Source organism: Xiphophorus maculatus, chromosome 7 (assembly GCF_002775205.1).
Source record: "Xiphophorus maculatus strain JP 163 A chromosome 7, X_maculatus-5.0-male, whole genome shotgun sequence".
Classification (NCBI taxonomy): Eukaryota; Metazoa; Chordata; class Actinopteri; order Cyprinodontiformes; family Poeciliidae; genus Xiphophorus; species Xiphophorus maculatus.
In genome coordinates, this window is record NC_036449.1 from 23,588,978 (window position 1) to 23,615,718 (window position 26,741).

General features: G+C 35.8%; 1 protein-coding gene across 2 annotated transcripts in view; it reads right to left on the minus strand.

Moving 5' to 3' along the window:
* Positions 1 to 18,050: 18,050 nt before the first annotated feature.
* Positions 18,051 to 26,741, minus strand: part of lrp1b (LDL receptor related protein 1B) — a 320,393-nt gene continuing 311,702 nt past the window's right edge. For both annotated transcript variants that reach the window (XM_023337136.1, XM_023337135.1), the window contains 5 exons: positions 26,584 to 26,660; positions 22,914 to 23,004; positions 22,459 to 22,609; positions 20,453 to 20,527; positions 18,051 to 19,168 (listed from right to left, as the gene is read on the minus strand). In XM_023337136.1, the coding sequence (XP_023192904.1) occupies positions 19,028 to 19,168; positions 20,453 to 20,527; positions 22,459 to 22,609; positions 22,914 to 23,004; positions 26,584 to 26,660 (535 nt within the window). In that variant the 3' untranslated portion in view covers positions 18,051 to 19,027. The remainder of the gene's footprint in view (positions 19,169 to 20,452; positions 20,528 to 22,458; positions 22,610 to 22,913; positions 23,005 to 26,583; positions 26,661 to 26,741) is intronic.

Sequence of the window (26,741 nt, forward strand, 5' to 3'; positions counted from 1 at the left end):
CTTCTTCTACTAAAACTTAGTAGAACTGCCACATTTACACTAGAGTAGTTGTATATCTCCTTTAAAACAATAATAAGAGAGACTAAATATATTTTAATTAACCACTTTGGAGTATTCTCTTATCAGAAAGTGGGTGTCACATTACCATAAGTCTTTAAATGAACGTTGAATAATTTTGCTTCCCCTGGTGACTACAAAAGATGCATTAGCTAATTACAATGTCTCACTGAGAGAAAGAATTCTAGATTTCTTCCCATTCTATGCTTTGGAACTAAAATGCAGCTGTTGTAACCTTTGAACAATCACAATATATTACACAGATATTAGGCCCAAATAGATAGGGGCAGGCTGTTAGCTTCTTCATAGTACAAGTGTACCACCACATGAACACATAATTCCTTTTGACCACTCCTGACTCTATGAACACATGCAATTTTAAACATCCATTTTAGTCAATTTATGCTACCATCAAGACATTAGCACAAAGGTTACAAATACCCCTCATTTTTATAATTACTTGTCAGACCTCTGCACCTTATTTAATAATTTAAGACAGATAAGTGTGGTTTTGTCAAGATGAAAATTAAGTATTTTCATATTCCACTTCACCTCACATGATATTTTTATTCACTTATTTCACGTGGGATTGAAAAGTAGCCTTTGCTTTGTGGAAGGGTAAGATATCAATATTGCAGAAACATGACCTGATGTGTGTCAAGTTTTTAAAGTCTAGTCCAGTAAATGATAGTATTATTAAAAGTTTATTTAAATAAAAAGTTGTTGACATAAAACAAGGGAGAAGTGTGGAAAAGCTGAAAACCTTTGATCTTTGTGCACAGATGGTTACAGTAAACTTCAGAACAATTTATTTTATCAGCGATTCTGATATAACTCTAGCAAGGCAGGGCATACAATTTGAAGTGTGGCAATTAACAAACCAAGAAAAAAAATAATTAGAACTTGAACAAACAAGAAAAAGTCTAATTTGGTTCTGGGTGAAGAGTATGACTAGCATAATTTCATCAATCCATAAGATTGGGCCCAGGATTTGGGGAGACCCTCATCAGCAAATGCCAAGTGGCACGGTCTTCACTCATATGGCTCCAGCCACAAGAGTCATCCTTCTTTAGATACACCACCAGCAGAAGTTATATAAGAAACCAGTGCATTGTGGATTGAGAAACGGTCTCAAGTGAGTTTCCAATTTTTGATTGTTGAAACTGGGGTTTCAAGTCACAACCCTGGTTAAGATGTCTATTAATGTGTATTATGAGAAATACCAACTAATTACGGTGGGAGTCACCTAAACAACTGGTGTGTTACTTACATCATGGCCTTAATAATTGGTATTAATAACAATACCAGAAAGAGAAAAGGAAATAGAAAATACCAATTATCTGATCCACACACCCAAATACACCCCAACACACAACAAGGAAATTGATGGTTTTCCTTAATTTCTTAAGTATGTATTTTATACAAAGATTCCAGAAATGGATTGCATTACCAAGGAGGCAAAAAGGAAAATTCAGAACCTTAATATTTCTAAATGTAACAACACCTGCACCTGCCCCCGCCCATCCTCAAGACGTTCTACAGAAGCACCATAGAGAGCATTCTGACCAGCTGCCTTTCTGTGTGGTGTGGAAGCTGCAGCGCCTCCGACTGGAAGAACGTGAGGAGAGTGGTGCGGACAGCAGAAAGGATCATCGGGGCCCCCCTTCCCTCCATTCAGGACATTTCATCCCAGCGCTGCGTGTCCCGAGGCCGAAACATCATCAGTGACCCCTCACACCCCCACCATGGACTGTTCTCCCTGCTGCCCTCTGGAAAGAGGTTCCGCAGCGTCCGGTGCAGGTCCACCAGGTTCCGAAACAGCTTTTTCCCACTTGCCATCAGACTGCTGAACTCTTAACTGGACTGCACTTAAAATCTGGTCTCCACTTTATACCTTGCACATGTACAGAGCTAAGTAACTTCCTTTTTACTGTCAGTCCTGCACTTTATATTCTATATTTATATTTATATTCATATTTTATACTGTATTTTATTTTATTCTGGAGTAACCTCACAACATTGAAAGCTCAAAACATTGTCCTGAGCCGTATGCAACGAAATTTCGTTCTGTATACACCCTGTGCATGCAAAATGACAATAAAGTCAGTCTAAGTCTAAGTCTAAGTTTTCTCTCCTTCAGAGGACAATTTCTCACTCAGCACAGGAGACATGTCAGAAATCATACAAGTAAAAGTTAAGTGAACTGTAAAAGTTAAATCCACTGAAGCCTTCAGAGACCACACATCCAAAACAAAACTTATTTCCACAGGTCAGCAACCTGACCTGAACCTCATAGGGAGCCAAACAATAACATGAATCATTTTTCACTTTTTCACACCACCTCCATTTTTGGTAGGGGTTTCTGTGGAAGTATTTTCTATCAAAATAATGATACAGTTTTACCTTTAAAAGATATTTATGTTGATACTGAAATGAATAACGGCTGTAATTTCCTGTCATTATCTACTAATTACTGCACACTCTTGCCATGTCAGATATGTTTGGATCATAACCCTTATTATAAAGCCACACACTCACTCTCTCACACACGCCACGTCGTTCTATCTTCACAAGGACTTTGCAATGACTTCCATTCATTTATAATTCATTTCACAAGCCCTAACTCTTATCCTAAAGCTAGCCATTACTAGAATATACCAAACGGAACTTAACCTAAACTCAATTCACACATCACTCTTAAACCTAACCCAAAAACAGAACTTCTTATGGGCCTCATAAAGAGCAGTTTGTTCCTACAGGTTAGTATGTTAGAAAATAGGTTCTAACAAATCATCAAAAACAAAGCAACACACAGACACACCTTGACCTGTACATAGTATCTGTTAAAAATTATTGATGAGGTGGCATTTTATATCTATTTTAAGATCTACTCTAAGCAATGAGTTAAAAACGCTCAGTGCAGAAAATAAATAAAACACGATGAGTTGTGGCATTGTACTCAACTTCACAATCAGAAATGACAGATTTTTACATTAAATGATGGCAAATAAATTACAAATGGAGATGAGGTTTATTTATATGGTAATGTGAAGCCAATTACCAGAATGCATATAAATAAAATAAAGACAAAAGAAATGCTAAAATAGCAAACATAACACAACCTAAAAGAGTTAAAAGCCAATTTTAACTTATTTTTATACCTAGTAAAATCTAGACATTTTATTAAACTTCATAGACACTGTTTACTGATACTTCACCATGAGAAGTCATTGAAGGAGAGTGCTTATTTTAGTATCCAGTCTTGATTAGATTTAGCAACACATTACCTAAGCCAAAGCTCACCTTCAAATGTCATGGAGCCCCTTAACCTAAAACTAAACAAATTATTTAAGTCAATCCAGGCTGCTAGTATAATATAGAGTCTGAATAAAGCATCTGTTGTGGCAGTTAAAAATGTCAGTATATACATAAGGTACCTATCATATTCTGTTTGTTACTGATCAGAAAGCTCAAATAAAGTATTGTTTTTAGTTATGTGTTAAAGCTGATAGGAGACAAATAATACACAAGCCAATCCTAACATTTCTTGAACAATCTTTCTGTTAAAACCACTCTTGATTGGTGTACATGTGTCTGCACAGTGAAGGAAGGAGAGGGATGTGGGAGAGTCAGTAAGATAGAGAAGAGACACTACAAGAAGACATCCTGGAAAGTTAAAAAATGAGTGACAGCAGAAAAGGCAGTCAAATTTGAATGTACTTCAAATATTACAAAAGCAAATTACAATAATTTATGATGAAACAAGGAACTTTTTGCATAGAGCCAAGTTGATTTGTGTAGCTTTTTTTCCCCCTTTCACCTTCAAAAACTACAAATATAATTTGTAAAAACTAAGTTTTCAGGTTATCTTTGACCATTATTAAAATCTGTTTAATGATTTATGTGTGTCAAGTAAGTGACAAATACGTCTGTACAGTACTACATCTCCTCTGTCTTATTCTCTTGTGACTGGATATGTGCATTAAGAAAACTATGTCTATGACTACTTTTCTTTTTGGGTCAGTTGCTCTGTGTGCAACAGAAATAATTTGAAGGTCTGCCACTTAATCTAATTCCAGTGTTTCTTTTTCACAAATGCTAATGAGTTTATACCACTTTTAGACAATTATATTTATTACTTGCTTCACAAAAAAGACAAATGGACTATAAATGGGTTTGTTAAAATTCTGACTTGCAAATGTTACTGGTCTCATCCCGCATTCCCCCTTTCAAACAAATGTGCTGTGTCTTGTTGGGTCACCTGTGGGAGAACATGAGTCAAACAGTCCTGCTGTTAAATTCATGCAAAGTTCTAACAGCAATTTCATATTAATTTCAGTCTCCACAGGCACTCTACCCTGAGGCTGAAATGATAATGAGATTACTCATGTCCCTAATTGATATGTGCGGTCAGCGTTATCTTAGTCAGGATTTGATATTTGTCACAGCTTTTTAATCACTTCACACAAAAGTAAAGCTGAAACATTACTTTTACAGTGTACCTTCTTTATGACTGTTAAGATTGTTCCAATAATTTCCTTATGAAAATAAAAACCAAGGCAGGCATAGGACAGTGTGAAATTCTCATGGAATAATTAATAAGACTAATGTGCTTTAGTAACTTAATCACTTACTTACAACAAAAAAGCAACAATTCTCCCCAGTGGTGCTTAGATATTTTTACATTAATTTTTATAGTTGTAGAAATGATATTTAACATTTCCCATTTTTATTTTTATACATATGGAGAGAGAGAAATAAAAAGGAGTCTGTTCACAGTCACTGTTTTAAATTCATCTGCCATTAAATTTATTCTTCAAAATTGTTTACCTGTTTTTCTAGTTAAATATCTTTTTTATTTATTCTTATAAATACTCTGAGCTAGAACAAATTTTTTCTTCAGACACTGTTTTTATATAAATCCATTTGTTTACCAGGAGCACACAGATAATATATCCACAAATAGCAAATTAAGTCTTACATTGACCCAGACGAATTGTGATTTATTATCTTTTAACTTCACAATTTTTAGCTAATTTGCTGTGACAAACTTTAACCTGCAAAACTTTTCAAGTGCTTGCTGTAGAAACTATGTTTCTAGCTGGCAGTAGCCATCGGTTCTGGTTTCTCAGCAGAGATAAGTTACCTAACTCAGAGGTAAAGGTAAGCCCGAGGAAAAATACTGAAGGTTGGGAACAAGCTCTCCAGGTCTTTCTAAAAAAAAAAATTAACAGATAGAGAATTCAAATCACGTGTCAGCCTGCTACACGTTTTCTTTTTCAGTTTGAAAGGCTAATAAAACTTGAGAAAAATTTGAATAAACTAAAATGTAAGGTGATACTATAAAACTAAATAATTGGATGTGCTCAAGTCTAAATTCAGCACACAACACATCTTTATGTAATTCACATAGTTTATTCATATTTGTCTGCAACACAATTATAATGCAAATATTCTGCTCCACTTCATCCTACTGGTATTCTATTGGACTGAGGTAGGGTGACTTTTTAGGCCACTGGAGTAGCGTGAACTCATTGTCATTTCAAAACACTAGTTTGAGATGATTTGAGCTCTGAGACAAGGTGCACTATTTTTGACTGGAAGTAGACATGAGCAGATGGGTAAGCTGTGCTCATGAAGCACCTCACAGTTGGACATTTTGTTACAAGACGGGAAGCATCCATGCTTTTGTGTAATGTCAAATTCTGACCCCATCATCTGCATGACAACACCAATTTTGGGGAATTGTGAAATTAACTATACTTAGGGTGCTTTCACACCCAGCCTGTTTAGTCCACTTTTTATCAAACTGTAGTTCATTTGTCTAGAAAGTCTGTTTCATTTGAGGAGGTGTGAATGCACAAACTCCAATGCGAACCAAGAAAGCTAACTTTGGTCCACCTAAAAGCCTAGGTCTTGGTTCAGTTGAAGTGAAATCTGGCGCCGTTTATATGAAGTGAACCAGACATCGCTCCAAAAGCAGGACGTGAACTATGGTGCAGCGCATTCTGGGTCAATTGAGGGAAACACATTGTCGAATATTTCAAAGAACTGGAGAAAATTCTGGCACTTTCTCATACTCAAAATATAATACTGCAATCATATATTCCAAAATGAATCTCGTACATGTTTTACTGTTTCATAATTAGTTTAGTTACCTTACTGTTGCATCAATGTAGAGGTTTCAGTAAGCTTCAGAAAAGTTCCCAGAAGGAAATACAAGAAAAAGTATACCAGCTTTTTTCAAAGCAACGACTCATAAATCAAATCAGTCGGTGTAAAAGGTCAGTTTTTAAAATCGCTTCTTGTGGCTTGCTTCACAAACAAACTGATACCTTTTAGAAAGACTCTCCATCCTTTCAAAAGAGATGTGTTTTTTTCTGATTTTTAAAGTGTTTAGAGTCACTGCTGAATGGTGTGCATGTTGAATGAACTGAAGTCCCAGCTATAAAAACCCATCTCGCTTACACTTAACGGCTTTGTGAAGTTAAACTGTCGAGCATACACCCAAGCAGAAATAACCTTTAGTGACATCTGTAGAGGTTATCTTCTTAAATGTGACAAAGCTCCTTCAGAGGCTTTGAGCATATTATACTTCTACTTTCTCAAACTAAGCAGGGGCCTCCTAAACTAACCTCTATGCTTAAATGTGTTGGAGTATCATTTTAAAGCTGTATTGCATGATGTTGGAGTTCAAAACAGAAAGCTAAAATCTTGCTCCCTCTCAGCTATATGAAATAGTAGCTTTAGAGGCTTCTTTTTGTCAGGGGACCTTGCAAGTTTGCCTTTGGAGGACACATTAAACATTTGATTTTACAAGAAAGAAGGCAGGGAACTGGGGTTCAGTGCAGCATTGTGTTATAAGTATAAATAAGTATTTACACATTTTGTGTTTCAGTAAGTATGGAAGTAACAAATGGGCATGTGTACAACTAAATTAAGATTGTAGTAAAAACCAATTATGTATTAATTCTGATGCACTAAAATGGATTTCCAGACTGAATTAAGAGGGATTTCGCCCTCTTACAAAAATGGGGAGGAAAAAGGGTTTTTACAAATTTGTTCTATAATTATCACAAATTCATTTCAAGTAACACACAAGAGGAAGAAAAATGTAAATTTAGAGTTTTCAGTTTATGCTAATTTATCACATGTTTTAGCTTGCTGTAGATTAATTCTCTCTGTTGGGACTGTAAACTACACACAATAAGAGGACATTTCGAAGTTCCTAATTAGCTTGATGTTGGTTGAATGAAGCTTGTTGCAGGCAAAAAGCCATTTGGGATTTAATGTGGAGTGAAGAACACAGCACTTTCCATTTTTCTTCTTTGCAATCCCCTGGTGATGCCAATAAAGACATGAATCTGCTCAAACTTAGTTTGAAGTGTTAGGCTATGTAAGAAACGGATTTAGCCAGAAAATCCAATAAATGCTGACAGCCTCTCTGTATTTTCCAAAGCTTAATGACCTAAGTAAAAGATTTTGACCTTGAAAATCTGTTACTTTAAATGATCTTTGGATATAGGTATTTTATAAGTAATTTAAAAGAAAACACCTAACATAAAATAAATACAAACTAAGTGGATTCACAACACAACTGTACATTTACTATTTGAACGAGCTTCACTGAGGGGATAATATTTTCTCTGGGCCCACACTCCAGGCAGGCCTGAAAACAGCCTGACGGGAAGGTGGTTTGTTTGTTTCACTTCTTTTGTTTCTAATTATTCTATGTTATAATAAGCTGTAGATCGGCTTAATCAAAGAGATTGGCAAATTTAATTCTGGATTAACAATAATGATGGATTTTCTCTGATGCCCCCTATTGCCCTTTTATGAAAGTGCAATTGGTTAAGTCCTGTTTTTCAGTCAGTTGCCAATGAAAGATTGGACTTATACAGGATCAGGGGGCAGGAAAAAGTCCCATCCTTCTTCAAAGAAAAGGAAATTAAGGTACCAAAAATGAAAGAAGACAGGAGTGGCAGAGTTAATCTATTTTCTTTGAGAAGAGATGAGTAGCATGAGTAGTAGCAGTAAAAGACATTTTAAGCTAATATTAGCCACATGTGTCAAAATGAAATTAGTGGTTAATATTGACAACATAGATAATGAATTTATCATCCATTGATTAATGATAGATTAATTAGATTTATAGTTCATCTAAGTTATCACTGGCAAATATTTGACAAACACGACTGACTTTGTGGTATAAAGAGTTAATCTTTATTTATATTTTTTCACCATTCCCATGGAACGGATTTATTCAAAAGATCATTCAAAATCTCCAGATAAGTAAACTAAATGATCTACCATCCTTTTAAATTGAGTTAAAATGAATCATATGAGGCTAATATTACTAATTCAATGCCATAATGAATGTCGAAGAAGGCTGTTTCTTATTGCTGAATTTGAATCAAATACTATACCTTTTCAAAAAGCATTCCATCTTCAAATGAATTGTTTCATAATTATTCCCCAATTTAACTCATTAGCTAAGTAGACAACTATAGAGAATACCATGCATTAGGAATAGAACCCAGCCTGCATTGGATTATAGGATACAAAACAAATGAAGACGGGAGGGACAATATAAATTAACAAACCACTCTGCCAGTGGTTTATTGCATAGCAACCATAACTTTTCATTACCTCAACATCATGATTCACATTGCTCTTCAAGGTCATGTGCATATTATTGCACTGAGGATGTGACACAAGGTGAGCTCATGTAGGCTGTTCAGTTATTCAGTTAACAAAAAGTCTTTTGCTTGAACTGAAATGACATTGGCAAAATTTGAATTTTATGTTATGCATTAACCATTATGGCAATAAATTCTTTTTCATGGTAATAAAAAAGAATTGAGTTTGACCACTGTTAAACTCAAGTTGAGTTGGACTTAAAGAACTGGAGATAAAAGCTTTTTCTAAGTACAATTCATAATTCAAAATGATAACTCTGCCACAACTATTGCATGAACATCTTTATATGTGCAGAAACATTACTTTATAAATGTTTTAAAATGGTCAGCTTTTGATTTAGATACCACTGAAAAGAAATCCCTATGAGCTCAGGATTATCATCTTAAATTGAAAAACTTTTTTAGTAAAAGTTGTCAGAAATTCAAAAATGGACTATGCCAACTCCCCTTCATACATATATAGTATATTCATTTTATTTCAAAATTGCTTGGAATAAACTAATTTCTACCAATTTCTTTTGAAATTCCACAAAAAGCTACAAAAATTATTTGATGGAGTCACAATAAAAAAAAAAAACAATTGCAAATGGAAAATGCAATTACTCCAAAATATAACAGTCATGAATTGTATATTGCCACAGCTCTCGACTAAAGTGCATCTCATTAGAGGCGATTGAGGTTCTGTCTGCTTGCAGAAAAAAAGACAGATATGCTTCCTATGTTGAAAATAAAAAGCCACAGTGAAGAACTTAATCTGCCCTGACATTTAACATTAAGGGTGAGTTACTGCATGTCACCTTTTATCCATACTTAATAATAGATTTTGTCAGCTTCAGGGACTCCTGACAACTCTGCAAAGTGGAAGAGTCGGTGCTGAGCCATGGAAAGATGCTGCCCAAATGAAACTACTAGTGCAACATACTGCAAGTACGCATGACTCCTAACATGCTCAATTTGAAATGAATGCAACTGGTTGGGTGTATTTTAAGGCAGTTATTGCTATATGAAATATATTGATACAGAATGGTGAATTATATTTGATGTCTAAGGAAGAAATTAAGTCCTTCAAATTGTGGAGCAGCAAAGGTCACATTCAATAAGCTGCGTTCTCCCCAGTCGGGGAAAACCACACACACTGCAGCGATAAAACAGTTAAACTCGGACCAGCTGCACTGTTTTTCTCTTCTTTGTTACTGTCCGTCCTTCAGAAAAACGAGCTGCTAGCAGCACTGCTAAATCACGGCCATTCCACTCCAAAACTTAATGCATGGGTTCCTGTCGCTGATCGTGATTAAACTCATAATTACGCTGATCTGTACTGAGCAGCTCTCTGATAGCAGACGGGATGTCCGTCTACTATTTTTACTTAATGTTGTACAATAACCGAAAAGAGAGATGTAGTCTACCATAAATATAGATTAACAAAAAATATAAATTACCTAGTAGAAATGCTGTTACATCCGGTGGACGCCGGAAGTAACAGAATTGTTTCTACCATATTTATGTCCACGGTTTCTACAATAACCCTCCCAGGAATAAGGTGGATATGCTAGATGCCATTCAAACCCTAGTTAGGAGTCAGATGTGAGCAACCGCTTAACTGTGACTGAACTTCATAGACTAATAGAAAACTTGTAAATATAATCGCCAACCAAATGTATTCACAGCTTTTTAAGAGTTAGTAATACGACTTACAACAGTACAGGTTGGTCTATGTGCAAATTCCTACCTGAAACAGGGAATATTCATTAAGTATAGTATTAACTAAAATTGCAGTATTGTATAGATTTGACAAGGTGACATACTTAGGATGAAGTAGAGAAAAAAATATGCAGTGCATTAAGTTTTTTTTAAAATCTAGATTTCAAAAGGACCCATTACTCTTTCTTGATGAAGAAAGCATTATTTAAAGCACAGAAAGTGCTAAAGCTCTTCAGAGAGAAAATCAAATAAAAAGATATTTTTATGTAAGACCAGAAAATTAAAAGACTAATGACATCTCAGGCAGCTTTTATATGGAGTACACTCTTACTCAAGAAGCACATTGACACAGTGTCAGACTTTACCCAGAGTTTTAAGAAGCTAAAGATGGTTTATTTCAATACTTTTTATTGTATATAAATGTGCTTAACTATTGGCTTGTTTTTTTAATAACAAAATTAGGAAAGTTGCATTTAACAGGAAGTTTTATAGTTTTATATTTTACAATTTTAAGTAATTTATGGCCAAGAAGAATGGAACTTGTGGTATCACTTGGGACATAACCAATATTACTATCCATACCAAACATATCATTTTTCAATGGTGTCTTTGCCACCATACGGGCTGGTTGCTATGGTTTCTGAAGTAATTGCAGTAGGTCAGTACAGTAGGGTGAAGCTGATGTGGACTAAGATTCAAAGCACCAGCTTTAAATCTGTTCTCATTATGATTAATTACAAAGTTAAAGGTTAGATCTAACAATTATTAAAAGGTTAAATGACTAATAAAAAAAAATCATCTTGGGTAGAAATTTCTTTGACCTTTAACAGATGTTTTGGAGGATAAAATACCTGTTGAAAATTTTTTTTTTTGTTTTCAAACTGAAGTTACAGTACTTCATCCACCATAGAGAAAAATCATGTTAACACCCACTGATACTTGTACACACAGCCTGTCTGAATTTGTAAACACAATCTGAATTGAGGTTATTGCTCCTGGCTGCACTTATCTCACTCCACAGCACCACCAATAACCTAACTATTTCACACTTGATCTGCTGTGCTCTAATGTGACATAGCTGTGATCAAATAATATTTGTGTAATAAATGAGCACATTGTGGGAAAAATAAATATTTTTTGTAAATAATGGAATAAATATTAATCTAGTTCTTCATTGAGTAACTGTCAATATTCACACCAGTTGGAGAAACTTGGATATTTTTTTAAGGACTCTCACTTACCCATGTCATGGTAAATAAACACACAATGTGTAAAAATAAATTAAATACCTGATAAATTAAATTTTCAAGGCTTATGTGAACTATATGAAAGTTAAAGAAGATTAAAAAAATATTTAAAATTTTGTTTTAGTAAAGATTTTAAATTGACATTTAGCAAATAAAATTATTAGGTGAGCAATCTGCTTCCACAAGCTGTGTTTAATCTCTGTGATAATCAGCTGTGGTACTGGTCAATAGGTGGAAGCCTCATTACTGCATTGGGTTTCGATATTCATCACATCACCAGCATGTAGATTTTACAGCAGACCCACTGTACTTCCTCAGATCCGCTCCGTAACAAGACAGCCAATATCTTCCTGATCTTAATTAAAAACTGGAAAAAAGAATTTGCAATATAGCACAGGACGTGAAAAAAGAAACAAAGTAAGCCAAAAGAGGACTTGTCCAGGAGCAATGGAGGCCAAGGTTAGTAGGAGGTCAGTCATTTTTAAACATTACATCTCTTCAAACTTCTTTAGTTTGTTTTGCCATTGGTATGATAAAGTTTTGCATTGTAAGATTATTACCTTTTTTTTATTAAATACAAAATATAAAGGATAATAAAGCAAGGCTATCCTCAGCTCATGAAAGAGCAGTTTTCCTTTTGGTAGATCTACACCTTCATCAGTTACAAAGCCCCATAAGTCTGTGCAATGCCCCAGGTTTTTGTTGTTGTTGTTTTCAATTTAAAAGAGTTTACACCAAGCTGTTTTTGAGGAGGCCCCAGGAGGGATCAACAAAAACCCCGGCTCACCTGAGCCACAGATGCTTAATGCAGGACCTCACTGGGGTGACTTTAGGACAGCCACTTTCATCTGACCATCCGAGTGCTTAGAGTTTATCAACTGCTTATCGGATAAGGTGACCATGACATTTCATCCTAGAATCTCTTCATGTAGATTGTTTCCCAAGCCAACACGATATTGAATTGTGTTGGGTTTTGTTAAACATAAACAAAACCACAATACTAACTACGTGTTTGTAAAGTAGGACCTAATTACAAAAAGTCAAATTCGTACCTATTTTATAAAATCAAGCCAGTGTACAGGATGTGGAAGTCTGACTTGTTAAAGTATAGACTCCCGATATTTGAATTTTGACCCAACACATTTTCAATTCCTGTGCATTTTGGTATAAAGCTCCAACATGGCAAACTTGCGTAAGCTTTCAAATTTACTTCATTATTATCCTTCTGTTTAGAATTCACTGAATAATCTTCTTTCACTACAAAATGTGAACAGTGACCAAATATTAACCATATTTAAGCCCAGAGTTAGTGCTGTTGATTCAGAACAAGAGCAGAAGTTCAGTTGGTACACCACAAAAGGCATTATACCTTTTAAAATATGCATGAAGCCATTAACCACAGAACTCATGTGTACTAAGCTCTGCTTTTCTTGAAATAGACAACCCCCTCTTGTTTGACTACAGGAAGAAAGACATTGTTCTCTGAGACTGACTTGCTCCACTCTGTTTCTCAACTCCATTCGGCGGATTAAAGTGAAAATCTTTTTTAAGCTCGCAGCCTTAGCAATAAAGACAACATATGGGAAGCTGTGCTGTAAAAGACCCGGGAACAAGACCGACATCCAAACTTAGCGGGGTTTCAAACAAAAATGTTCTTTCTTGCGTTAACACATCCGAAGATGAATACTGATTTGACCTGATCATTTAAGCGCAAAGATTAAGATACTGAAGCTTCCCCTTGGTTTTCTGAAGTTGTGTAGACATGACTATGAATTGTAATTGTCTTGAGCCCATTCTGCTATGCCACAAAACTGAACTGAATTGAACTTCCTTTGACTGTCACCCAACCTTCCTTTCACAGTGGAAAGGGTCAGGAGTTCTGCCATTTTCCATCATACTGGGGTTCTCAAATATCACAGAGTACCCAGAAGCAAACAGATCGCTTCCTCAACATCTGCTAGAACAGCAGGGTTTTGCCTCCTGTGAGCTGGCAGGGTCTTATACAAGTGACTCAAAGTGGATTTAAACCAGTAGGACGATTATTGCTGCAGCCTGTCAGGGCTCGGACTTGCCAGTTCTGGCACAGAGCACAAGGCTGCTGGTTATTATCAGTCAAAAACTTCAAATGCGATTCTACTTTAGGCCACCTTACAAGGTGCCATATCAGGCCTCAGACAGGCAGGCAGCAAAAGGCCAATTTGGAACAGAGCACGGGGAGATAAATGGAACAAGCCCCAAGCTACTTTCGAAATGTTAACATATTTCTTTTTGCTCTTGCTTGAGTGAATGCATTTCTGGGGAAACCACAATGTTCACCCTGCACACACACCAACCTGTACTATATATCAATCCCACACATTGGCCCATGGAGTTGGTCATTCTGTGACTAATAGGTCACATGTGACCACTCCTTGTACATTCCCTTCAGTCATGCATATCTGAGCGTATAAGAACAAATAAGGTACACAGACACCTTGGTTCCAGTCCACCTCTTTCATTTCCTGCTATATTGCTGAGGTAGGGAGCAATTGTTCTGCTACAGAGCCCACCTCCTCCCTCTCTTACTCACTACACCTTTGAGGCCTTTCACAAGGGAAGAAAATTGTAGAAGTGAGGATGGTGGGTGTCTTTTAAAGCATACAGGGCTTTTGACTGTATGACATGCTTTGATAGATGGGTTTACAACACAATCATAATTATTCTGTTGCAATAAAGTTATAGCAAACAAAGTGTTGAAGGAACTTTCTTACCCCTTAGTGTTTTTCACATTTTGTTAAATTATAAAGCCAAGACCCAAAGCTCAGGTGGGAAATAGTGTATACAGGGCAATCAACAAAATCTGTATTCTAGAGATATGGTCTTTATGGGAGAGTATTGAAAGAAAGGTAATTGTTAAAAGTTAAATTTAAGTAGTTTCCATTGCCACAAGCCATGGAGGGGTTATAGAAAATATGTGGAATAATGTGTAAGATAAGACCAAAGTAGATTTCCTTTTGCCTTACATGCAAAAGACAATGTATGGAAAAAGAACTGAGACAGCACATCACCTTGAGCGTACCATTCCCACTTTGTTGGAAGATAGATGGAGGTAAAGACAGGAAAATCTTGGAAGAAATCCCATTAGAGTTTCTACAACTGAGCCTTGAGTGGAGGTTCACTTTTCAGGAAGATGAAAACTCTAAACCATATTTATATTAGGCATAGATTTATTTGAAAACCGGTGGCTAGACTTGAAAACCCCCTTTATATCAATGTGAAATCTGACTGACTTTCAGGTGTTTTGCAAAGGCAAATTAGAAAGAAATTCAGTCTCTGCATGTCACAAAGTAAAACATATGTCATTTTCTTTTCACATCCCAATTAGACACACTTTTATGTTTGAGAAACTGTGAAGTGCTCTTTATGTAGCTCTCGGAGCTATTTACAATCTTGTGCCGGCCAATGTGAAACACTGAATCTTCATAACATTAGTTTGGTGTGATATGCCTAAATTTACAAGGTTGCACATTTAGAAAAAGGTTCTCCATTGCTAAGTGCTGCTGCAAATGACGTCATTGGAGCATCAACCTCAATTCCTGCACATGGCCTGCCCGTGTTCCTCCCCATATTCACAATCAAAATAGAGAGGAACACACTTGAGCCACCTCTTGTTTATTAACCAGTATGGCTGCTGTTTATATAAAACATCAACAAACTTACATAAATTAAAGATTCACTTTCTGATATTGTTTCTGTATTTCTGATATTTGGAAACACATTAGTTTACTAATAGTAGTTAGCATGTAAACTGAGTGCAATGATTAGCAAATCCCATTGGTTTTCTGATATGAACCAAGAATGCACTCAGCTCTAGCTCTAGCTGAGTGCATTCTTGGTCTCGAGAAGAGGAGTCAGAGTGAAGTTTTAAAAATATTACATAGGAAGTACAACGTTGTCATTTGTTATGGTATTGTTCCCTTCAAGTTGGCAAACCTGGACACTTACAACCAATAAAAAATAAAAAGTATAACTTTTAATAAATTCAGTGTTGACACATAAATAACATTTAGCTAAAACTACAACTTTGCATACTTGCTGCCATTTTTCTCCAGAGAATATTGTTTTAACAAACCCTATTTTGAAGCGATATGTAGTCACACTCCAATTAATCAGAAAGAAAGCTTAAATAAGTGGGTCAAACTCTGACCTGCAATGTGAAATGGAATGAGCTATTCTCCAATCATTTCAAGCAAACCATTTTTCCCTTGATTAGTTTCAGATGTAGTTTCTGCCTCAATTTTGTTAAGTCCCAACCCACTCACCGCACATGGAGTGATAAGCAGCTTTGGTTGGGGCCGATTGTGGCATGAGTATGCAGGACTTGTTGTTTATAATGTGAATACGACTCCTGTTATTATTGATTCTGTCCGAGAGATGAGCCCTCTGGGTTTTTCTGATGTTTATGCAGGAGAATGGTGATGCTTGCTAAGTGGGGTAGAGACAAAAAATCAATAGGCGAGGTGAACGGAGGGTGGTGCCAGGCTTCTCTTAGTTCAGGACATGTTTTCAAATTCTTGTTTTTCTCCTCTTTAGAACCACTTCTGGAGTCTGGAGGTGACGGTGATCTTTCTAATTTCTATAACTGCTGAATTAGAGGTCTGTATCGGTTGAGGACTAGGAGCTGAAATCTACTTGATAAGTCTTTATATAAGGCAGCACTTTTCATTTGGAGGTTATTGTTTTACTCACTGATAGATACAAATGGCCTCCGTATATGCTAAAGTGAGGTGAGAAATTATTTCCCCAGTACAATTTCTTCTTGTTTTCTCATTTTGGGATGGTAATATGTATTTCAATCCTGACAACTTAGATTTTTCTGGCTGCATCAGAATATTCTTTTCACTCTTTGTGAGTGTTAACATCTTGGCCATAAAAGCTGGAGATCAAAGGCAGTTAAAGCCTAGCCAACATGGAGAGGACCAGCATGCATGACACGCGACATAGAATATTTTGTTAATTATTGTCCTTTGCAGTTGCAAATTTGCACGTTAATAATGCAGTGATAAATGAGATTTGATATATTGTGCAGGTCTACTGGAAGAAATTACAAAGCCTTCAAGGCAGTGAAACTCTGGTAAACCACATAAAGAACTACTGTCCACAAATTAAGAAAACATGTAACAATAGTAGAGCGGATGGCCCACCAAAAGTATTCCCAGAGCGTATCATGTTTTGTTCAAGGCAGTTTGATTAAAATATTGTACCTAATCAGTAAAATGATACAAAGTTTTCAATTCAACTGCTTATAGTCGAAAAAAGAAAATATTAATGAGGGAAAATGTGCTAATTAATCATTTTTAAAAAGTGGTTAAATGGTAACTATCTGCCTCAGTAAAGCAAAAATATAATGTCAGAGCAATTTGCAGAAACTGGGCTGGATCACATAAATCCTTGTCGATTAATCCTAGAGTGGGTATAGAAGGCTGGCTCATCACCACCGGAAAGTGTATAATGCCTCTGGGTGCTCAATGTAATTTTATATTCATTACTTCACTGACATATTGTGCTGATTCGCTACTTGTTCTTAAATATTTCATACACTGCTGACACTTTGTGATGATAAGTTTTGATTCCCAACATTATTAATCTGTAGAGGTGGAAGTTTGGAACCAGAAACTTCTCTCAAAGGTGTGCTCACATTTATTTTAATAAGCCTGGAAATATATCTATAAAGTTTCACATATGGGAAATTAACCCAAAAGATGACCAGAAGCTCAATTTGAAAAGTAATAATGAAAATGTCTTACTTCAGGAAAAAATAACCTGTCATTTAGATTGGTTAATCAATGGTTTTGAGAATATGATACCCATTTTCATTCCTTGTGTGATGTCAGCTAATGGACTTTTTTATTCTGTACAAGCCTTTTTCACTACAACAGTGGATCCATAAAAATAACAATCCTTTGAATGGCAGCACCATGAAACTTGAACTTGGCTGTCATGAGAAAACCTATGTATAGTATGAAATGGAAAAATAAAACAAGTGTTGAAATTCTTTTTTAAACTACTGTAGAAACATCAATATTTTAGAAAGCTGAGCAAAAAAAATTTTTTTTTTAGCAGAAGAATTTGCAACTACAGCACCAAGAGAGGCTAAATAAATAAGTGCACCACATTTTTAAGTATGTGAAAAAAAGTGTTGGTAACTATGTATTATTTCATTCATCTTGTGATGGTCCATCATATAAAATTCCAACAAAATACATTAAATTGTGTGTTTATAAAGTGACAAAAGCGATTCAAAACACTTGCTTTGTATCTACTGTGGCAAAATAAAGAGAAATAAAATGGAAATAAGCCCCCTTTATTCAATATTGATTTACATTTTATATAAAAATTACTTACATTTAATACATTTCTCCAAAATACAAGCAGCCAAACAACATACAAATCAAATACAAAATTATAAAATTTCTTATATCTATCATGTTCATCTCCAGCAGAAACGTGTTTAATAATAACTCCCAACAACCTGTGTGACTGTGGTAAATCACTTCCATATCATTCCATTTGTTGAAATATGAGACCTAGAAAAATATGGTATTAATTATCTGTCCTCTTAGTGAACAATACAGGAATCTGACAGCGAACATTCAACATGGGCCTCGTGTGAAGTATTTCCATTGAGTGAGCGGAGTTTGGAATAGGTGTTGATGGACAAGACGGAAGGACTGAGGAATTACATCGTTGGTGAGGAAAGACTGACTGAGTTACGGTCTTTCATGAGGAGATCCAGCTGGGTCAGAGCAGAAAAAAAGACAGCAGCTAAAAAAATACAAAGCTTCAGCTCACTTATGAAGCTTTCTGGTCCTTCCAGCACACATAGGAAACAAAACACTTGAAACACTTTGCAACTATACATACATTTGCTTAGAAAATATGTAGCCAAATCGTCTGGTTTTGCCCCTTCAAAAAACAAACCTCGTGTCAATATTCCTTTAAAACTAGAGTCAGCTATTGGTACAAATTGTAGCACTGAATCTGAACATTTGAACTGTGCACAAGAGTGGCTTATGGTGTTAAGTTGTTTTGTTTTGCAAATCAGAAGGTTTACTTCGTTACTGTATACAGTATAGTGCTGTATAGCTTTAAAATAAAAATGAGTAAGCAAACTGCATATGTGTCGTAAAATCAAACTCCTGAACACACCAACAAGGATATTATGCTGATGCTAAACGAGAAAAACTCAAGAGCCTCGTAGGAAATAGAAAAATCTTGTTTCCTCCTTTATATTATATATTGTACACTGTGGTAAAAAAAAGAAGTACAAAGTGTAAAGTTAGGCTATGCGGCGGTTTCACGAATTGTCCCCTCTAGTTTCTTTGGGAGTAGCTCTCTCCTTTCATCAATACTGATGACTGGCTTCCGACAGTTTTGTCCGTCGATATAGATCTTTGCATACACGGGGTTGGAGTAATTCATAGGCTGCATTGGGAAAACAAAAGGAGTCAGTAAGGATATTTCCAAAAATCAAGTTCCAACAGTGATAATCCTAAAGTAGCAACAATTAATACTTTTTGGTATTTGTTAATCAGTTGTAAGTAGCCGAGGAGGCAACACGTCACATTAAATCTGGTAAAGATTGTAAGTAGTTTTCTATTTACAATACAAATAAGTCTTAAACATAACACTAAACACATTCATCTGGAGCAGGGCTGGGCAACTCCAGGCCTCGAGGGCCGGTCTCTTGCAACTTTTAGATGTATCTCTACTTCAACACACCGAGTCAAATAATGAGGTCATTAGCAGGACTCTGGAGAACTTGACAGCACTTAGGAGGTGATTCAGCTATTGGATTCAAATGTGTTGGACCAGGAAGACATCTAAGAGTTGCAGGACACCGGCCCTCGAGGACCAGGCCACCCCTTGGAGTCATATTTGGTCCCCCCCTTTGGGAAGCCTAATTTCCACTCTCATTTTTTGTCATTTCAGTTTTTAGCACTTCCAGCCTTTATTTGGGTCCCATTTGTGTTTCCTATTTAGCTCCTGCTTGGTACAGAGGGAATTACAAAATGAATGTTTATCAAAGTTTGTTTGCTAAAAACAGCTGGCCACTGTACCTTGAACAAACTGACAGGAATACATCTGATAGCTCATGTTCATTATTTTTTTCTAAAATAAATCATTACATTTTGGCAGAAATCAGTGTAGAGTTAGGTGCTGATTCTTTTAATTAGGAAAGACAATTAGTGGAAGTTTGAGTCATGCATATTTAAGGAATGATTAGGTTTTGCGAAATAAGCATGCCGACGACTCGGTGAGAAGAAAGAAAATTCTTGCACATAGTCACTTTCTTCCTTAGAAAGCATGCAGAACATTTACAGATTACATATCCATTAACAAAGATGGGAGCCTGTGGGTGTTCTATAATCAACTTCAAGGTAATGATGAGCTGAATTTTTGATTTTGCAGAAAGCAAGTAGGAGTTTGTATACTTACAACACTGCACTGTGTATAATACTTGCTTGCAATGATGCCTTTTTAAAAATGATATGAATATGTTACACATTTAATCATTATCTAATCATTTTCTGATGGAAAATGATTAGATAATCAAAACTCCCCTGGGTGTTTGGATTTTTTTCTTCTCCACATAGCAAATATAGAAGATGCCTGTTTATACAGGGTATGCAAGTATCTGGTTGAACTGCATATACAGTATACTACTTTGCTTATTATTTTTAGAATTAAAAAAATAGTTAAATTCACCTGTCCAGGAATAACCTCCTTGGGCACAGAATTCATGCCCAAGGCGTGAGGGTCACTGGATTTTACACACCACCCCTGCAACAAAACAGATACCATCTTCTTTCATCACTTCAGCTACATACAGTAAGGTTATAATCTCATTGTTTTGGTGTCATAATATTCAATGATCATAATCAGTCCTTTGGATTTAAAACAAATTGAAAAACATCTGAGCAAACAGAAAAACTTCAAGACGTGAGTTCAAGTCAGCAAATCTCAGTTAATAACAAAGCATGACAGTCCTCACAATAGCAAATGTCAAAGCTGGCAGCACAAGAAGCAATAGCATTAGGCTTGAGGCTTTAGCAGATGAGCTGTAAACCAGCATACATGAGGGTGTAAGGATTTATTTGATGTACTAAGTGTGGGAGTGAGGTTGAGCGTTATGGACAGAATAAATCACCAACAAAATGAAAAGTCCTCTTGGCATCTTTAAACAAGTTTTAAAAAATATACCAAACCTCAATAACAGTATATTGTATATTCCTTCAATAAAATAAGACAGAGAGAAAGCAGTGAACACGTCAACATGCGTTATAGGTCAAGAAACTTTGCTTAAAATGGCAAATAAATATTCTAGATATTCTTTTTTGTTTTTAAACAGTGCAGAATTTATTGAGAATCTGATAGACGAGTAAGAAACACATATGGAGAAACATACTGCAAATGTTCAAAACAGATTGCTAATAATAACTTTACATCCCATACTGTATTAATATGCTGCTCAATCAAATTAAATACTCATTTATGCAACCAGACGGACTGTCTTTGCAAGTGAGCTTCTGGGAGATTCGCAGCTGCATCTATATAAACCCAATTAATCGGCTTCTAAGAATTTTTGTTGAAAGGCGTTTGACAAAAATATCTAATTTAATTATGCAATCAAATTATTATTAGTAAATTAGTACTCTCAAACATTTTCTTGTTACTGTAATAACGGACTCCAAATATAACCGAACATGATCTTCTGAGATTGCTGAGCTTTACGAAGATCAAAAAAGTAGCCCGTAATTGTTAGTCTCATCATTTTATAAACATTTTTCACAAAGACAGTTCTGAATAGTGTAGTGTGTATTTGTATTTATTCTCTTATCTTAAAACTCTTAAATAAAATCCGGTGAAACTAACAACCTTCACCACTAATAGTCGAGTACCTCATCTGTAAAGGTTATAGTTCATTTTAGGTTTCTCCTGCAATTTCACCCGCATAGTTAAATGTCCCTAGCGTTTTGTAAGTTATGTATATAATAGAAAGAATTAGTCTAAGCACTGAACCCTGTGGTACTCCACAAGTAATCCTGGATGATGCAGTTTTGTCATTTACACAAGGAAACTGGAATCTCTGCTAAGGATATAAATGGGAATAGTAATCAAAGGAAGCACTTGTTCAAATAATTTTGTGAGGACAGAATGCAACATGAGCTTTCAAGATTTAGAAGAAGCTAAAACTTTTGGGCACAACTGAATAAAATCAGTCCAAACACAGATTAAGTTGCCTCCAATGAGGATGCCATTATCACGCTCAGGAGGATGTCACTAAATTTTATTTTTAATAGAATCAATTTTATTTACAAAGAATCCCATAAAGTCATTACTGCTGAGAGTTGGGGAAGTCAACAGCTGTGACTCTGTGTAAGATTGGCAACTTCACTAAAAAGAAACCTTGGATTATTCCAATTCTCGTCTCGTTTCTAGAAACTTTTGACTCAGGCAGGCTGAAAACAAATACATGACACATTTTAAGGTTTTATTTGTAAAAAATTTAGAAAATTCAAAATTACTACTGTTTGGACTATTATATAAAATACCAGGGAAGTTCATTGAAGTGTGTGGTTATTATGTAGTAACATCCGAAAAAGTTCAAAAAGAGTGAATCCTTACACACAAAAAAACCCAAAATAGGACCATTATATGTTCTAAAAACACGTATTAAAAAAATTAATAAAAAAGTATTTAATCAAATCCACCTTGTGAGGGTCCAGTGTGAAGTTGGGTCGCAGCAGACTGCCTGCATCAGCATGGTTGTCATGGTCCACCTCATACATGTTGTATGACGGGTTGCCAATCTCCACGTTTATCCCTCCGTTTGTCATGGGCTGCCTCTGCACACGTTTTCCCCTGAGGAGTGTGTGTTTGTGTGCGTGTGTCAGAAAGAGAGAAAGAGTCATTAACATGAACCACAACATCCAGGTCAGCTCACCTCCCAGTGCTGCACACGTCCACACAAAACATCACCAGACAACACTTGGAGAATATTAACTTGGCTAGGTAGTTACATTCAAAATAGCCAAACAAAGTTTTCAGTAAGAAAGTTGAGACTTTCATTCATCTTCAAAGCTGCACATTGTTTGATAGTGTCATCACCTGCTGCTTAGAAACCACCCTTTCAATTTTTATTGTTTTATTTCTTTTATCTGCATACCTTTGCCTTCGTCTGCAGATATAAACACCTGCCACCACCATCACAATCAGGATAACCAGCAAAACCAGAGGTACAATGATGGCGATGCTTCCTGGAAAAGAAACAGATGAGAGATGGAGGGAAGTGTTAGAAATAAAAAATGACCTGAAATTAATTCAGACAGTGACCAACTTTGATTTTGTTCTTTTTAATTTTCAGCAGGCATTGCTTTGTTCTATTTACCAAGCATCTGTTCAGATAATATACACAGTAGATAAACAGTGAAACAATATTAAACTGGTGCTAAACTGTGTATTAAAAGCTCATAAAACTTCCAACAAGTATAATTACAAAATGTAGCTCAAGTTTACTTCTTCAATTAGAACAGTGGTTTATGTCTGGTTGAACGATGTGTGTGCCCAGTTGATTTTTTTTTTCTTTTTTGGGGGGGATTTTATTGTAATCCATAGGGGGGCCCAGAAGAAAATCTTTGGGAACCACTGAATTAGAAGATAAACCAGTGAAATTCAGGCCTATTTAATTGAACAAAGTAAATATGCTCAATGAAGGCTTTTGGATCCAAACAATGGTAACTGGTAACTGGTGACTGTTGTACCTTTATTCTTCAAGCTAAAATGTCACTCAAGCTGGCTGTGCTATTACCGGAGCTTAACAGCTTAGATTTCAGAAACATAAAGCCAAAGTCACTATAGTAACACACATTTTCACAAAACAACACTCTCAGGGACATGTTTTCAACTTTTGATTTCATATATTGTTATGAAGTGTTTACTTAATCTCAAAGAAAAGTAAACCTCTCTGACCGGAAGTTAGCTGATATTTAATTAAGTTATTGTAGCTAGGAAATATAATGAATATAATTAGAAATCTGAATATGCTCTCTAACCAGGTACTAAGTAGCTCACAGTCAGACAAACAGAAAAATGTGTTAACTGTTTCTTGTATTAGGATATAAATGACCAAGTAGATATTATATATATATATATATATATATATATATATATATATATATATATATATATACAGTATATATTATCAATAAGTAAATGTAAAATTTTACTAATTTATTGTTTTTTATTCTATGATTGTATGTTGGAACATACTTAATATACTATTAAGTATATTAATATATGTATATCTGATTTTCTCACTAAAGTGTTTTGTTCTTTATTGTAAGACATTGTTTTCAATAGTTGCCATTTGCAAGTGTCTTCTTATCTCTTTTTATTCATTAGCTATCTTTATAACTGATATTCATAGTATCAACAATATTTTATTATTTAAACTTACTTTATAGACTGATTTTTTTTATTGACAGCTATTGCATATTGATTTTTCCTGATTTTGTGATACTGATATAGAGAGTTATGCCTGCAAAGTTTGAACATACTGTGTTCATTAGTACAATATTAATAAATATTCTATTTATTTTTACTGGAGTATTACTTTCCTGTCTTAATGATAGCTACAACAAAGACACATTTCTGATGAATAATCTGACATGAGTTTTAGGTTCGGATAAAGCAGCAAACATGGAGATAATCCACACACACTGAACTTGTTTCACAACCTACAGCTCCAGTCGGATGTGGACAGAAACTCGTCATAAGCATAATATTCTATTGACTTATTTAAACCAAACACCTATAAACTGCAATGATTAAAAAAAGAAATAAGTGAAGTTAGGTTTTTTTGTGCGTCTCCTTTAACATTACATTTTAGCTAAAATATTTGAATACACCACAACTAATACTTAGTTTGAAGTCCCCTAGGATGTCTCATAGAACTAGACTTTTTTCTGCAGGCATCAACCAGCTTCTTGCATAATTCTGGTTGGATATTGGTTTCTTTCCTCATCAAAAATCATAAAGCTAATTTAATTTATTTGGTCCCTTGGCACACTCTTCCTTTAAGCATAGGCAAGACATTTTCACTCGGATTGAGTTTAGGGGGATTTCCAGAAGCTGTTGTAATTAACCATTCCTAAACCCATTTCAACACATCGGGGACTATGATCCCAAATGAACATGTAGCAAGCTGAAACCAACATTTTTAAATGAGCTCTTCCATTTCTTTTAAATCCATTGGTCAAATAGCCAGCAGAATTATGCCTGAGGTTTGGCAACAAAAATTGTGGATATTTAATCAAACAGGCATATACACTGCCTGTTTCCAAGTCGCCACCTGGATTTAGCTAAGCAAATAGGTACAAGCCTCCTATTGGATAAGTACTACATAGGCGATTATCTTTCAGCTGGCAACAAGTTATTTAACCCCAGCTGATGCAATGAGTAACTCCTCATTTCTTAAACAACCATGGCAAAAGACACATCCTGTGGTCGTGGAAAAGAAGTTAGTCTGTTTAAGAAGGGTCAAATCATTGGCATGCATCAAGCAGAGAAAACATCTAAGGAGATTGCAGAAACTACTAGAATTGGGTTAAGAACTGTCCAACGCATCATTAAAAACTGGAAGGATGGTGGGGAACCATCATCTTCCAGGAAGAAATGTGGTCGGAAAAAAATCCTGAATGATCATGATCGGCGATTACTTAAACGTTTGGTCAAATCAAATCGAAGAAAAACAACAGCAGAACTCAGGAGTATGTTTAAATGTGAACGCAAAAGCATTTCCACGCGCACAATGCGAAGGGAACTCAAGGGGTTGGGATTGAACAGCTGTGTAGCCGTAAGAAAACCTCTAATCAGTAAGGCTAACCAGAAAAAAAGGCTTCAGTTTGCTAGGGAGCATAAAGATTGGACTCTGGAGGAATGGAAGAGGGTCATGTGGTCTGATGAGTCTAGATTTACCCTGTTCCAGAGAGTGATGGGCACATCAGGGTAAGAAGAGAGGCAGGTGAAGTGATGCACCCATCATGCCTAGTGCCTACTGTACAAGCCTGTGGGGGCAGTGCTATGATCTGGGGTTGCTGCAGTTGGTCAGGTCTAGGTTCAGCAACATTGTGTGCCCAAAGAATGAGGTCAGCTGACTACCTGAATATACTGAATGACCAGGTTATTCCATCAGTGGATTTTGTCTTCCCAAATGGAACGGGCGTATTCCAAGATGACAATGCCAGGATTCATCGGGCTCACATTGTGAAAGAGTGGTTCAGGGAGCATGAGACATCTTTTTCACACATGGATTGGCCACCACAGAGTCCAGACCTTATACCCATTGAGAATCTTTGGGATGTGCTGGAGAAGGCTTTGCGCAGTGGTCAGACTCTCCCATCATCAATACAAGATCTTGGTGAAAAATTAAAGCAACACTGGATGGAAATAAATCTTGTGACACTGCAGAAGCTTATTGAAACAATGCCACAGCGAATGCGGGCTGTAATCAAAGCTAAAGGCGGTCCAACAAAATATTAGAGAGTGTGACCATTTTTTGGTGGCGACTTTTTTTTTTGGCCAGGCAGTGTATGTCTAAGAAAAATCTAATTCATATTGTTTGTTATTTAATCATCCCACCCTGGAAAAAGTACAATTCAAATAAACCAATTAATACCTTAACTTATTATGACCTTCATGTCCAACAGGACTGCATGATCACGTCTCAGAGTTTGAAATGTAAAAAATGAGATTTAATAAAACATACATGCATATTTCAAATGGGGTTCTTATCCTTATTTTTGTTATCATTAACAGTTGATTTCTCCACTTCTTACCTCCACTTGTGTTGTCTGATCTGCTGCTTTTAGGGGCAGGCCTTTCACATTGTGTCCCAGCCCAATTGGCAGAACATCTGAAGGAAGTTAAAGCAGAATGTGAATAAAAGATATTTTAGCTTTCTTTATAAGTCGATAAAGTGCTCAGGAAACACCTT